Below are 17,500 nucleotides of genomic sequence, written 5' to 3'. Positions count from 1 at the left end.
CTGTATATCAGCTTCTTTAATTCTTTTCCATGTTAATTCGAAGCTGCTTGTTTGGCAAAGACGTCATCGGGTCAGCAGAGTCCTTTCGGCTTTGTCTGTTGTCCTTCATAAATTCTGTCATTCCAGAAACTCTTCGGTCGCCCAAGCTAAAAAAAAGTATTTGGTTTTCAGAGGATATTGCGCCATAAAAAAAGGCTCACCTTTTCTTAACTTAATAATGTGTTTCAGCTGGTTTCCGTGGTTGCTCATCAGGTTTCCAGTATCTTGGTGGGACGTGTGTCTATTTGTCAACGTCCTCTATGACGTGGGATAATGCAAGAGCCGATTGCCAGGGACGTATGGCCGACCTGGTCTCTGACAGGATCATGACAACTATTATGTATGGTAAATATGACCAATTGTCACTAAACGGGATTAACACGGGGACATTTAGAAGCAAAGGGAAACAGAATCTAGTAAAAACAATATATATAATATATATATATATATATATATATATATATATATATATATGAAGACATTATTAATTGATTGTTTTCTAACCACCGATATTGTTTTCAGCAGATTTTGAAATAAGATAATTGGTAGAATTAACAAGCAGAATATGTAATAAAATTGAAACACAAACATATATACACAAACACAACTCTCTCTCTCTCTCTCTCTCTCTCTCTCTCTCTCTCTCTCTGTCTGTCTGTCTTTCTCTCTCTCTGACTCTCTCTCTCTCTGTCTGTCTGTCTGTCTCTCTCTCTCTCTCTGACTCTCTCTCTGTCTCTCTCTCTCTCTCTCTCTCTCTCTCTCTCTATGTCTCAGATCATAAACAAACAATAAAGACTTGACTTACTTTGACTTAATCCTCTTCGCTCCTTGTCGAACATATGGCCTCTATGAGCTTCCGCCCTTTGTTTCTGTCCTTGGCCATTTTCTTGGTAGCCTCCCAGGTGAGGCCAACCATTTTCATTTCTTCTGACAGTGAGCGCTTCCATGTCTGTTTTGGACGCCCCACCTTTCGTGTCCCTTGTGGCTTCAACTCAAAGGAATGGCGGGTGAGATTGCTCTCTGGTCTTCTTAATGTATGACCCACCCATCTCCATTTCCTTCTTCTGATTTGGGTGTTGATGGGTTCTTGGATTGACCTTCTCCATAGTTCTAAGTTGGAGATGTGGTCTTGCCAGCTGATTTTCACAATCCTGCGGAGGCTGTTGTTAATGAAGGTCTGAATTTTGTGATTAAGTATGCTTGTGATCCTCCAGGTTTCCGATCCACATAGTAGAAAAGGTTTCAAACTGGAGTCAAATATTCTAAGCTCGGTTGCATTAGAGATAGCTGATGCTTTCCATATGGACAACAAGTAGACAAAAGTCTGCTGCGCTTTCCTTATTCTGGCTTTAATGTCTTCCTCTGTACGTCCTATATATATATATATAATATATATATATATATATATATATAATATATGTGTGTGTGTGTGTGTGTGTGTGTGAATGTGTGTGTGTGTTTGTGTGTTTATATTGATGTGTCTTTATTTGCAAGTCTGAGAACCCAAATTGTTCTGGTCTCAATTTTGTAATGAAAATATTCTCAAATCCCCAAAATATTTCCATTATGGCTTGCTAATAATATGTATACTCGATATAATATAAATAATATATATAATTCCATATAATATATTGATTGTTGTGCTCCTATACTGTTCCTATATCATTTACACTTTAACTGCCGCATCAAGGCTCCTTAAATTTATAGAGTATTTTTATTACGTCCCTAAAGCATATACCACGTCTTTCCGAATGTACTGGGTTGGTCTTGAAGAAAAACCACAGAGTTGGAGCAATTGGATTTGGGTGAATGAAAGTATCGTGGTGAGTATATTTATATTAGGGCTCACGATAGCTCATTTGGTAGAGCACTTACTTCACACGCAACGGGACGGAGATCAACTCCGGTTTGGGGGGGGGGGGGCGGGCATTCGAGGTTGTTTTTGTTTTTTGGACCTCCCTTTCCATCCGTCAGTGAAAGGGTAGCTTAGTTTGTTGGATCTGCTGGAAAGTACTTTGCGATAGACTAGTGTCTTATCCAAAGGATAGCAAACAATTGCTATTGTTTCTTTCACGCTATAAAAACCAGGATAATCTCCGGCTCCATGGACCTAATGGCTCTGAAGAACTACTTTACTAGGTTATATTCCTATTATGCTTCTGCAGTTTGAACGGTAACACCTAAGGACGCGTTCTGACGAATTGAATAAATACACGGAATACTTTTGGCGAAAAACTTCGGTAAATAAATATAAAATCCAAGATGTATTATAATTATTTGATATAGCGCCAATATCTAGAAATAGTGCTCAGAGGTGCTTTACAATAGTTTTTTAAAGTATCACACATGTTCGTTCATTCGGCAACAAAATCACTACAACAGTCACACACATCTTGTTCGAAATTCACATAGAATTACGATAAGCAGAATGAAAAAGATCGGTTTTTAAATGCTGTTTGAAGAGTGGTAGACTTTCACATGGTCGGGTTTTATGTGGTAAAAAATTCCATACGACTGGAGCCGAAAATGCAAAACCGGGCTCAGCGAACTTTGTTCTTGGGATATTTATCTCCATTAGCGAGGAACCACCGGATCGCAGGGATCGAGTTGGTTTATATTCCCCGACAAGGCATTGAAGATATTCAGGTGATGTATGGTGAAAGCAATTGTAAGTAAAACATGCGATTTTGTATTTTATTCTTGTCTCTATTGAAAGCCAGTGTAGTGATTTAAGGACTGGTGTTAAATGGTCCCAAGGTCCCAAGATGTACATTTATATTCTCTATTGAACACTTGTGGTATTAAATCGTACACATAAGATGTGCGACCAGAATAAGAAAGGAAAGAAACAATAAATTTATTGAATCGCCACTACTTTGGCACCATAGCTATCTTGACTGATCATATCATATCGGTAGTAGAGCTTTAAAACGGACCAAGAACTCCTTAAATGCCATCAAATCATAATCAATAATATATTGTTTATTACATATTGCATATTCTTTGAGATAAAAATGTTAAAAAGGGAGAAACAGGTAAAAACATAAGGAAAAAAGATCAATTATATTATGTATGTTAAGGCTTATATTTATTTTAAACCAAAATGTTTCCTATCAAGGACATTTTAAAATTCATTAAGATTTCTAGCATTAAAATCTTCAGTCTTGCACGCATAAAGACAATTTTTGAACATCTTTTTTCAACCATTTTTTGACCAGCATGCACTTCGAAAATAAAAATATAAAATCGCCTAACAGACACCATATCTTATCTACCTGTTTAGCGTTGCTGTTGGCTAGGAACCCTTTGTAAAACGCTTTGGGCACCCTTAGTGGATGTAGTTCTATATTAATGCTCAGGTCTTTGTAGAGGTGCTAGTTCAAAAAGGACGCTTTACACACGACTGGTACTATATGAAATTATAATTTGGTTCCATCTGACCAGCTATGGGTTTGAATATAACGGTTGCAATTTATAAAAAAAACATAATCAAAGACACTAATCTGATATCACTTTTTTTCCCAATCCATAATTTTCTTTAAAAGCAAGAAATAGGGAAGAAAAGTCATATCAACAAACTCTCTACTCTTTCGGATTCTTAATCATTGGGAGTACTAATAACGAATAGGTTACATAAAGGTGGCATTACTATAATTTCGGGAACAGAATGCATAGGCAGATTTCTTAGAATTACGGACCGTAAAAGAACAAGGACGGATGATCTTTATTGACGATCAACATATAATAGTTGGACTAGAAATAAGACACCATCACCCTGACACTCGGGGATGAATTACACAAGGTATATATCCAGTCCTCCTGAAGAGTGGTTTTACACTTCCAATGAAAAAGGAACCAGTTTTTTTTTATATCACACTTTTTTTCTTTATAGTAGACGAAAAATGAAGACTACACACTTTTTTTAGTCATAATTATTGATTGATTATTTGATTCAGAATTTCCAGGCGTGGGCCATTGGCAAACCGGACAGCCCTGAAAGGAATGAAAATTGTGGAGTCTATTTCTTTAATTCCTTGTGGCATTGGGGCAATGTCAACTGTGCGTCAAATCACCCGTACGTATGTGAAACAGGTATGAGAAGAATGCACGATATTATTGTAGGTTAGATTTTGTCCAATTTTTTAAAAGTTTAAAATCTTGAATTTGTCACTTTTGCATTTTTAAAGTTTAAAATCGCTTTGACATTCCCATTTTTTCACCTCAGGAAAGACAGAAATCCAAATTTGTCATCATTTTATTAGTTTAATGTTTTTAAGAATTATATATAGGTGTGCTGACCTGGGGAACCATACCAAATGTCGCTGAATCTAGTTCAAGCTAGAGGATTATAAAGTTTAAAATGATAATCTGTTGCCAAAATGAAATTTCTTGAACAAACAATAGTTTAACCATTTATCTTTCCTTTCCCCAAAGCAAGATTTTTGATGTTGTGTCTTTATATTTTTAAATATTCTTTTTAATAGGTATCTAGTAGAGAGATTGCTTCAAATTAGGTATAATATTTAACCAAAAAATGCATTTTTTAGATCTAATTTGACTCGTGATTCAGCATAAAAATTTTGGCATGTTTGGTATCATTATTTTTGGCGTTTTCTTGCCTATGATGTTAGCTGTCCGGGGGGGGGGGGGGGAATGGCTCAGCGGGACGGTCTTTCCTTCGTACCCGAAAGGTACCGAGTTCAATCACACGGCATTACGCTGTGTGACCTTGAGCAAGTCACCTCGCTCTAGCTCAATTTGCGGCGCTGCATTGCGGCTGACGCCTGGGTTATTCCAGTCTTCTACAAGTTTTCACAAAGACAAATTTGTTAGCGACCAGGTATTCATTTTACACCTGAGTGTTGTAAGGATATGGGAGTAAACATTCTTTTCCAGGGATTCAACATTTTGCCACCCACAGCAAAAGAAATGATGGACTGTATTAGACAAAGAAATTTCCAAGAGTAGTCTGAGACAATGTCACTGCTACATCCTAAGACAATATAACTGCTTCATCCCAAGACAAAATCACTGCTTCATCCCAAGATAGAATTACTGCTTCATCTTGAGTCAAAATCACGGCTTCATCCTCAGACAAAATTATTGCTTCATCCTGAGACAAAAACCACTCCTTCACCCAAAGACACAACCTTTACTCCGTCCTGAGATAAAATCTTTGCTTCATTTTGACGCAAAAAATCACTGCTTCATCATGAAACATAATTTACTGCAGCATCTCTAGACAAAATCACTGCTTAATCTCGAGACAAAATCGCCGCTCCATCCTGAGACAATATCATTACTTCATCCTGAGACAAAACCACTTTCATCCTGAGCCAAAATCACTACTTCATCCTTAGACAAAACAATTGTTTCGTCCTGAGACAAAACCACTACGTCATCTTAAGACAAATCACTACTTTATGCTGATCTTTGTAGAAACTGATCTTAATTGCTAACAAAATCATAGACATATATAACTGAAATTATAAAAGACAAAGAACACATTTAACTAATTGATGGTTTCCAAGAAACAATAACTTTAACTCTTTTCTTACCCATCATTTTCTGTATTTTCCCAAAATGGCAGGCTTACCCAGCATTAAAACAATTGATTTTTTAAACTCAAACAATTTCTCTACAAAACAATGTTATGGTCTTATTGATTAAACGAAGATCATTCTTCAAAGTTTAAAATGTACAAAATAAATATGAATAAACAAAATGTACATTGTGTCGTAACAAATGTGACGATTTTACTGCAGGTGGTAAGGAGATGGTTAATAATGAGTGGAGTTATGTATCTGTTTGTGTATGTGTGTATTTTATTAGCTGAAGATGGGTTTTGATCCTGAAACGTACCGTGCTGAGTATCTTGATTGTTTATCTTCTCTTTTTCTTCTTCTTTTATGGCTGCAATATTCATTTTAGTACATTAATTATTTTACTTTTCACAGCGTCTAGCGAAGGGATGATTAATGCCGCCTAAGAGACGCGATTACAATATTTAAGACAAAGACAACGCTTTTACGAGCCAGATTATCATTCTATAACTGAGTTCATTGAGAATATACGAGTATGAAGCCTTGTACATGAACTGACCTTTGCTCCACCTACAACAGGACTTGTACCCGGGGCATACAGGTCAAAAGTCGTGAGTCAAACTGAGAAATCACAAATCAGCATTTCAATAAAAGCAGGCGAGGCATCACGGCCGTTTGGCCAAGAAGCTAAATGTCTCTTGTTCAAATAGAAGTATTTTGAAATAGATTTTAAAGGTTTTATGGTGTATTAATATTTGCCCTCCAAATTTTTACCTAATAGAATTTTTAAACATTTACAGCAACAGTGACAACGACAACGTCAACTACTTCAAGTACAACAACTACTTCGAAAACCACGACAACCCCTAAGACCACAACTAATACGAGTACCACAGACTCTACGACCGGAACCACATCGAGCACCATAACTTCCACTACAACTAAACTAACCACCACAACCACCTCCATCACAACTACATCGAGCAACACAACCTCCACTATCACCACTAAACCCACCATCACTACCACAACCCCCGCTACTCCCACTACCATCACAACCTTCACTACCAGCACTAAACCCACCACCACTACCATAACTCCCACTACTCCAACTAAAGCAACCGCCACAACCATCTCCATCAAAACTACCTCGAACACCACAACCTCCACTATCACCAGTAAACCCACTACAACTACCACAACCCCCACTACTTCCACTACCATCACAACCTCCACTACCAACACTAAACCCACCACCACTACCATAACTCCCACTACTCCAACTAAACTAACCGCCACAACCACCTCCATCACAACTACCTCGAATACCACAATCTCCACTATCACCAGTAAACCCACCACCACTACCGCAACCCCCACTACTCCCACTAACATCACAAACTCCACTACCAACACTAGACCCACCAACACTACCATAACTCCCACTACTCCAACTAAACTAACCGCCACAACCACCTCCATCACAACTACCTCGAATACCACAACCTCCACTATCACCAGTAAACCCACCACCACTACCACAACCCCCACTACTCCCACTACCATCACAACCTCCACTACCAACACTAAACCCACCACCACTACTATAATCCCCACAACTCCCACTACGACCACATCCTCCATTACCACTAATAATCCCATAATCACTACCATAACCCCCACAACCCCCACCAACACCACCACCACCTTACCTCCCCCTGACCCGACTCCAGTGACAAAAGAATCGATTGACTTTCTCCGAACCATGACGTCACCCAAAAACACCACCAAGCCTCAGAATAAACTTTGTCCGTGTAAATGTCAGAACTTTGACCCTAATCCATCACCCAAGGCTCTGGCTCAAATGCTCCTAAAAATCGAAAAAGAACTCAAAGTGGATACATCAAGTTGTCATCAAAACGCAACAAAAAAGAATCTGCCAAAGACGACCGCTCTGAGAGTCAGTACATCGGCTACGTCAGCATGTTCCTTTGTGCAATACCCTTCTTTTTTATTGTTGGTTTCGATGTTCTTAGACTATTTCAGTGACGACTATTATTTTAGTTACGGCGTGTTGGTGTTTAGTTTTATATAATATATTATATAAAATACCCTTCTTTTTGATTGTTGGTTTCGACGTTCTTAGAGTATTTCAGTGACGACTATTATTTTAGTTACGGCGTGTTGGTCTTTAGTTTTATATATTATATAAATACCCTTCTTTTTGATTGTTGGTTTCGACGTTCTTAGAGTATTTCAGTGACGACTATTATTTTAGTTACGGCGTGTTGGTGTTTAGTTTTATATAATCTATTATATAAAATACCCTCTTTCTGATTGTTGGTTTCGATGTTCTTAGACTATTTCAGTGACGACTATTATTTTAGTTACGGCGTGTTGGTGTTTAGTTTTATATAATATATTATATAAAATACCCTTCTGTTTTATTGTTGGTTTCGATGTTCTTAGACTATTTCAGTGACGACTATTATTTTAGTTACGGCGTGTTGGTGTTTAGTTTTATATAATATATTATATAAAATACCCTTCTTTTTGATTGTTGGTTTCGACGTTCTTAGACTATTTCAGTGACGACTATTATTTTAGTTACGGCGCGTTGGTGTTTAGTTTTATATAATATATTATATAAAATACCCTTCTTTTTGATCGTTGGTTTCGACGTTCTTAGAGTATTTCAGTAATGACGATCATTATAATTGCAGAACGTCGGTCATTGATATTAGCAACACCGGATAAAACCAACTAATTTACTTTATTGTTATTTAGTCATCTTTACATGTATTTTGGTTTGAATTGTCGGAAATGCAGAATGAGGAAATAATATATTAAGGGAAGAAATAATGATCATAGTATTGATATTCATAATATTATATTAATGATAATTTTTTGATATGATGATGTTGTACGGGTATCATTAATGATATATTTCAGATAGAGATATATAATTATAGGTGTTATACTACTATACTACTATACTATATATCTATCTATACTAACTACTACTACTACCTACTACTTACTACTGATTATTTACTACTGACTTCTCTACATACTACTATACTACACTGTACTACTACTACTATGCTACTACTATACTACTACTACTTACGATCTACGATTTTACTACTATACTATTTATACTACTACTATACTACACTACTACTCTATACTACTAATATATAATAATTATATAAGTAATAATATAATATAATAATAATATCAATTAATGCAATTGATATTATAATATATATATGATATAATATATATAATAATAATAAATATATTAATATAAAATATTATATTATAATAATGATGATGTGTGGTTTACATATATATAATAATTAATCATAATAATAATAATATAATATAATAAAATATATGATATATTAATAATATGTTATGATGTATATAATAATAATAATATATAATAATAATAATACTAATACTATTAATATTATATAATAATAATAATATAATGATATATATGATGATATATATAATATAATAATAATATTTAAAATAATAATAGAATCGTCGGTCATTTGATATTAGCAACACCGGATAAAACCAACTAATTTACTTTATTGTTATTTAGTCATCTTTACATGTATTTTGGTTTGAATTGTCGGCAATGCAGAATGAGGAAATAATATATTAAGGGAAGAAATAATGATCATAGTATTGATATTCATAATAATTATATTAATGATAATTATATTGATAATGATGATGATTATATGGTAATAATAATAATGATAATATTGATGATAATGATGATGATAATAATAATGACGATACCACTAGTACTACTTCTACTACTACTACTACTACTACTACTACTACTACTACTACTACTACTATTACTACTACTACTACTATATATAATAATAATAATAATATATAATAATAAATAATAATATTAATGCAATGATAATATGATAATATAATAATATTAATTAATAATATAATAATATAATAATAATAATAATAATAATAATAATAATAATAATAATAATAATATAATAATAATAATAATAATAATAATGATAATAATGAATGATAATAATAAATAATAATAATAATAATAATAATAATAATAATATAATAATAAATAATAATAATAATAATAATAATAATAATAATAATAATAATAATACTTGAAATACTCTCAACCCAACACAAAATGTTGGCCATACCAACAATTTCAAAATAGCCCGTAATTGCTTTCTGATATCAGACCTTTTTCGGCTAATTTCTAAACGTGCGGCTATGTGGACTAGTGATATAACGCTCGCCTTAGGACCGCAATGTCCAGGGTTTGAGTACAGCGTTGAGCGGCATGTAGTTTGATTATTGGAAAAAAGCTCTATGGTGACCTCCCCCCAGTGACTTCGAAGATGCAACAGATGAGACACAAAGAGGTGATTGCAAGCAGTCTTGTGTTATGGGAACCACTTGAAAGAACCAGAAACAAAGGCAGGCAGAATGCAACATACATTGACTGTCTGCTAGATGACACAGGAATGGACAACTCCCAGGAGCTGCGTACACTCATGGGGGACAGGACAGAATGGCGAAGACTTGTGGTTCATGTTGGGCGCCCCAAGGGGCTGCCTAAGTAAATAAGTTGGATAAGTGTTTTTATCGTATTTGTATTTGTATTCTGTTTCATTGTTTAACCAGTTAACTTTCGTAGTACTCTGGAAAGACTCGCATTTTAAAATTTCGGCCAGAAAACTTCGTCCTTCATATATCGATCGATTTAAATGAACCTCATCTTTGCAACTAACCCCCCCCACTTCCACCCCCCCCCCCCCCAAGAAAAAAAAACAACAACAACACAAACAAACAAATAACTCTCAAATCTGGGACTTTGCTCTGTCGCTTTGAGCAAGTCACCCAGCCCTAACTTAGTCTGCCGTTCTGCACTGCGGCTGACGCCTGGGCTATTCTAGATTTCCATTGGAATAGTCCCTAAAGATAAATTTCCCCTATGGGATGAATAACAATAATTTTTATCTTTTTATATTTTATTTCTATTTATCCCTGTCTTTTGCCTATCTGTGTTTGCTTACATGACAATATGTTTGTTTCCCCGTAAGGGGTTTTGTCCGTGGGATTTGTGTTGTTAAAGAAAATAAATTGTAAAAGCGACTGACATGGTGTGTCTCTTTCTAAAAGTTTGTTGTTGCTGTTGGCTTGGGACCCCTTGTGAAGTGTTTTAAGCAAATTCAGTTGATATTGTGTTATATAAAACAAATAAAGTGATATATTAAGTAAGTCAAGTGCTATGGAAGTCGACTTAGGATCTTGTAAGCTTCGAATTTCTTTGTGGGCGAATCAAAGTTAACAATCATGTCTATAAAAGGAACGAAATTGGCACCACTCAGCTCTTTGTTATTGTTTTTAGCTAGTCATTTATGAGTAGTATTTCTCATAAACTTGTATTTATCAGACTATAAACTTTTAAGGTTCCGCATTGTTTTGTGTGTTGGTACTTTATAGATAGAACGAAGATGATATCAATCAGGCCTTTGTTATTGTTTTTTTGCCATCCGCGTTTATGAGTAATGCTCACTAAACTGTATTAACCAGACTATAAACGATTATGGTTACACAAACTTTTGTGTGTTGGTCCGTTATACTTCCGGATGGCAATGTTGTTAACTCCTAAGCAAGCGCATACTATCTATACCCAACTGGCGGATGATATGAGTTTTTAAAATAAACGCATAGAACCAATATTTCACATTGTGTATTGTTTGTGCATGTGCGTGAGCATAAGTGTTTGTCATGTGTGTTTATGTCTAAGCGAGTGTTTTATCCATCAAAGGATATAAGATTACATTTTTTAACAATCGTCAAGCCAATATTGCTGTATGCCGACAAAACATTTTTTTTTACATTTTGGTCAGAAAATTTAGACATATATAGATCTAACAAAATGACTCTCAACTCATTAAAAGTTTCAAACCCGAAACTTTAAAAAAAGCACACCCTTCGAAAGGTTCTCTGGTTTAAAAGGTTTTGACACGTTGAGGACAACGTTTGACATTTATTTTGTAATGGACAATGTATTTTTGCTTCATTTTTTAATGATTTCCATTACAACAATGAGCCCATATTGAATTGAATTATCAGGCCTGAAAGTAAGTGCACGTCGGTTGAGGGCCATTTCAATTTATCGAAATTTGAAGCAGTTACGTGTTTTGTGGCCATATTAGCAACAACAACAAAAAAGGGTTTTGTCAAAGAATGGCAGATCATGAATGATTACATGTTTTATGTATTACCAATCACGGATGTTGGCCCTTATCAGATCCTCCAAGTTTCCATGAGAAAAATCATTTTTTTCTATTGCAGTACATACATGATATCATGAATGCATTAGCTTATTGGTTAAAAAAAGGAAAACAATGCTCATTTGTTTGTTTGTTGTTGTTGTTGTTGTTGTTGTGTTTGTATGTTTCCTACCCCCCCCCCCTCCTTCAATTCGTCTTATAGTTGTATTCGACGTAATACTGCTTTTGATTTTTGAAGGAAAAAAAAAAGAATTGATGAAGTCGAATAATATGGCTGTGCTGTCTGTACAAAGCTTGCCGTGAACAATGTGAGTTTTATTTCGAATGTTTCAGTCTGTTCTTTGTATCCAGTTGATGATATGTTTCAATAAGTATCATAAAATGGCTGGCTAAAAACAATAACAAAGACCCGAGTGGCGTCAACTTCATTCTATCTACAAACGTTTGAGGCGACACAGTGTTTATGTGTGTGTGTGTGTGTGTGTGTGTGTGTGTGTGTATGAACTTGACATCAATTAGGTCTTGTTGATCAACACAGAAAACGGTAAGTAAACTTAAACTTTATAATCTGATCAAGAAAATCGTGCGATAACTGGTCACCATTCTGGCGGTATGAAAAAAATAACAATAATCAGAGAGAGAGAGGCCTGTGTCATTCACGTTGTTGTTGATAAACAATCAACCATGTTTGTCCGAGCACGGGTGAAGATGAGGAGGAAAACCATGATTTGATTGGTCAAATATATACTGGTTAATTACAAATGCATTCATTAAACAGACTGACAACTCTTACTCGGGCAAAGAACAAATCGCTGACGTGAGATCCTTAAAGCTGTAAATTTGGGATTTTTTATTTGTCAAGTTGATATCTTACAAAGCAATACTATTTTACACACAACACACGGAACGGGCAGCTGACAATGGCAGATATGCGCTATGGTGAAAATAATACTCACATGAGCTCTCTTTACATTATGCCAATATCTTTTTTTTTTCTGGTCAAGATACAATTGTGATATTATGATCAAACTGATCAAAATTGATTAAACCAAATATAAAACGATATCTTTTCTTGACTATAAATCAAAAAGTTAGATTGAACAGATATAACTTACTGAATTAGACCAAACGGTTATATTTACTGAATTGGATTAAAATATGAACTGTTACTGCAGAAACAAAGATTTAAATACAGGAACATTTAGTGACTTAGATAAATACTGGGACATTAACAACATCTGACAAAGACAAGGGCATTAAATGGTCTGAACTAGACAACAGCGAGGACATTTTTAAGACAAAAACAGGAACATTTATTTGATGAAACAAAAACAAGGACATTTATTTGGTGAAACAACAGCAGGGGCATTTATTTGATGAAAAAAACAAAAAACAAAACAAAAACAAAAAACAAAAACAGAGACATATAATTCATTTACTGCGTTAAAAGATGACATGGAAATTTGCAGTATTAAACAGAAACCGGGACATTTACTGGATTAAACCAAACATTGACGTTTGCTGGATTAAAACAAAAACAGGGACATTTACTGGGTTGGATTAAATAAACAGGACATTTAAGACTAAGACTAAAAACGGGGAAACTTACTGATTAAAAAAAAAGAACAGGGACATGTACTGGAGTAAGTAAAAGGGACATTTACAAGAATAATCCAAATACAGGGAGACCTGTTGAGCTAATTATGAAGAGTGATATTCACTGAAACAAAAACATAAACATTTACAAGAATTACACCAAAACAGGGACATTACTAGAGCTAATTACAAGCAATGATTTTCACTGAAACCAAAACAGGGATATTTACAGAGGTAAAATAATGTACAAGAGTGACTTCTTTCTGTCCTGAAAGAACCGTGGCACTAATAATATTCAAGTCTCCTATAATTTTCATATACTGTGCAAAGAAGTTACAGCCTGTCATGTCACGGGTTACAGCAAGGGCCTTTATAAAACAAAACAAAACGATATAACTTTTTTTTAAAAGCGCAATATCCATAAAACGTGCTCAAAGAGCTTTAAAAGAGATCCCAAGCCAACAGCAACTCATATTAATTATAAAGAGACATGTTGCGTGTCAGGTCATATTACACGTTTTTCAGACAGAGATAACGTTGGTAATGGTCAGGTACTCATTGTACAACTGAGTACGGTGAGAGAATGTGAGTAATAATAATAATAATAATAATAATAATAATAATAATAATAATAATAATAATAATAATAATAATAATAATAATATATAATAATAATATAATACACATTATACAGCGCTCATCCTCGTGTAAAACACAAGCTCTGAGTAAAGAGCCTTTTTCAAAGACTCAGAGCTATGCGGCGCTCAGAGCGGGACTCAAACCCAGGACCTTCCAGTCCGAAAGCGTATGTCATACCACTAGACCAAATCGCCACATTGGGCTCAACTGTATTACTACTTACTTTTTATTTGCTCTACTATCCTCCATTCTTGCCAACAAATGTATCCCTAATTTGACTGCCTGCCTCATTTTCAGCTCAAGGCCAGTTCCGATCTTGTACCTGTCACATCGGATTTCATTCCGTCACTTTTCCAACAGCTGCCAGAGCTGATAGCGGTGTGAGTACATGAAGCACGTGAGTCGTGAATGAGTGGTGAGCAGTACATTATAGTACAACAACAACAAGGGGCTGACAGTGATAGCCTTAATCCAGGTGGGGCATGGATGCTACTTGTGGTGGTGGTGGTGGGAGATACAGAGATCTGGGGGGAAATAGTATTATGATATAGGGTTTTGGTGGTTAAGATGGATTTGTGAAAAAATAATGATGACGACGACTATGATGATGATGATGATGATGATGATGATGATGATGATGATGATGATGATGATGAGATGGTGATGATGATGATGATGATGAGATGTGGATGATAATGATGATGATGATGATGATGATGATGATGATGATGATGATGATGATGATGATGATGATGGTATTGTACGGGTGGTTGTGGTGGTTGTGGTGATGGTCGTGTGGTGTAGGTATGACGATGATGGCGATGATGATGATGATGATGGTATTATTGATAGTGGTGGTGGATTGATGCTGATGAAGATTATGATGGTGATGATGACGATGATGATGATGAGGATGTCGGTGATGATGATGATGATGATGATGATGATGATGATGATGATGATGATGATGATGATGATGATGATGATATGTGTGGTGGTGGTGGTGGTGGTGTTGGTGGTGGTGGTTGTAGTATTAGTGGTGGCGGTGATAGTAATAATGGTGAAATGTGACACAGCGCCTCAAAATGGGTGATTTTGAAGCTGAAGATTAAATTTCGAGTTTTACGTTTAAAAAAAATATAACAATTGTGTTAATTCATTTTTTTTAATGAAGGGATTACTATGTATTTTAAGAACGAAAAAAAATCATCTAAAATTTCTGAATATCTCTCTTTGAGTGACGTTTACATTTTTCAGGTCTGACATCCAAACCCACTTATGGGCCTAGTTTAACATTGTTGTAATGGACAATAATTGCGTCATTTTTTGAGATTTCCATGACAACAATGAGCCCATAAAGACTCGGGTTATCAGATCTGCAAATAAGTGCAAGTCGGTTTTGAGCATATAGTTCAATCAACCAAAACACCGTTTTCCTGCGGCGAGTCACAAACTGTGACACACCGTCTCCATTTGTCGCTGTGAAATAGATGAAAAGTGAATTTGTGAAGAACCGTCTAAATCTGATATCATCTTTATTATTTTTTTTAATTAGGTCATTCCCCAAGGCATCATCTACTACCGTCGCCCAGGCATTCCAGAAAGGAATACAGAAATCCGTCAAACAAGATGTCTCATGTCCACAAGTGTCATCCATGTTGTTTAAAGGGAGCAAATTGGGGATTGATTTCCCAAGGAAAAACAACGAAAGTGCCTGAAGCGGGGCTCGAACCCGGGAAATTTCTTAACCACTGTGCCATTCCCTCCCCTTTCCTCCCTTTACAAGCGCTTTACAAGGGATCCCTAGTCTACAGCGACATTTAACATGTAGGAGAAGACATGACACCTGTTATTACATTTTTTCTTTAGACGGAGGCAACGCTATAAACGACCAGGTACTCATTTTACACATGAGAACGGCGAGAGAATGTGAATAAAGAGTCTTTTCCATGGACTCAATCTAAATTATTGCAGTTTAATTTGACTGAGTTGTGTTTGATGTTTTCTTTGGCTTCTCTTTGTTTCTGTTTTTGTTTCCTTCCACCTTTCTTTCTTCTTTTTTGTTTTTTTCCCGTATGCCTTGAATAGTTCAAAAGATTTCAAAGTGTTCACAATTTCTAAATCTGGTGTATTATTGTATATCGTTTTGTTCGTAGGTGTTGGGGTGAATAGTTATAACAATAATAATGTGTTGTCATTTTTGATATTCATCAACGGCCGTTGTAAGTAGATTAAGATAACTCACAGTGTTTGTCGAAACCCGTAAACGAAAATGGCCTTTAGAATTGATAAAATCCTTGCAAAAATTTACAAAACTTTAAAATATTGCTAAATTAATTTTCTAAAATCCACGAAATTTCGTCATAGGGAATCCTCTGAATATGAAACAAGATTCGTCCTATATAGAAATAAAACTTAAAACAGCCGTAAAATGCAATACTTTTTGAGAGATCTGTGTTTCAGGGCTTTTCCACCTCCGTTGAATACATCGGTGATACAGATGTTTATTAATATTTTTTAAATGATTTAAATAAACTTTATAAATCTGTGATAAGAACTTGTCTGTAGTATGGAAATAGTATTTAAACGACAGTCTGTTAACATTGAGAACGTACAAAGACGCCCTAAGAAACGTTTGCCTGACATTCGACATCTCTCCTACTTAGAAAGATTAAAGTCTCTAAATTTGCCTTCATTAAAATATCGTCGAATAAGAGGTGATCTTATTCATATATAGACTCGTGCATGGTTCTTACAATATGGATAATCATGATTTTAAAAATTATTCGCATGTTACAAAAACTAGAGGAGGTAAGTTTTAAATAATTTGTTAAAAGATGTAATTCGCTAATAAGGAAAAATGACCTTATTCAAAGAACTTTGACAATATGGAATGATCTACAGTTTGAGACAAAACATTCTAATTCAACTAATATTTTCCAGAATGCCATTGATAAAGATGCTACCAACATTATATTTGATTTTGACGAATAATGTAATATGACATTGGATATTATTGTCTTTTGTACATCAAATACTTGAAACTCTCAAATGTACATATGGGACATGCACAATGAATGTAAATAGAGTTAATTATACTACGAATATTGAATAGGACACTTATTTATTTATTAGACATTTGATACACAATAGTATAAATTAACATTGAATGCTGTTTATACAATTAATATATTGTATATATGCATAACGTAACACCGCGCATTTAAAGGTTTCAAGAAATTATTAGCTCTTAAATGATACGATAATTTGTTTTTTGAATTGTTATTTTTATCATCATCATCATCATCATCATCATCATCATCATCATCATCATCATCATCATCATCATCATCATCATCA

The 17,500-nt window shown here is 34.9% G+C and overlaps 1 protein-coding gene across 1 annotated transcript in view; it reads left to right on the top strand.

Moving 5' to 3' along the window:
• Positions 1-17,500, top strand: part of LOC144959211 (uncharacterized) — a 45,163-nt gene that overhangs the window by 5,830 nt on the left and 21,833 nt on the right. Inside the window, exons 4-9 of the mRNA XM_078891752.1 lie at positions 229-455; positions 1,254-1,351; positions 1,730-1,862; positions 3,996-4,131; positions 6,383-7,546; positions 9,990-10,148. Of these exons, the coding sequence (XP_078747878.1) occupies positions 229-455; positions 1,254-1,351; positions 1,730-1,862; positions 3,996-4,131; positions 6,383-7,546; positions 9,990-10,148 (1,917 nt within the window). The remainder of the gene's footprint in view (positions 1-228; positions 456-1,253; positions 1,352-1,729; positions 1,863-3,995; positions 4,132-6,382; positions 7,547-9,989; positions 10,149-17,500) is intronic.

This window comes from Berghia stephanieae, chromosome 13 (genome assembly GCF_034508935.2).
Source record: "Berghia stephanieae isolate SIO BIC M18660-M18661 chromosome 13, UCSD_Bste_1.3, whole genome shotgun sequence".
Taxonomy (NCBI): Eukaryota; Metazoa; Mollusca; class Gastropoda; order Nudibranchia; family Aeolidiidae; genus Berghia; species Berghia stephanieae.
The sequence above is the reverse complement of the archived record's forward strand: the minus strand, read 5'-3'. Positions and strand labels throughout refer to the sequence as shown.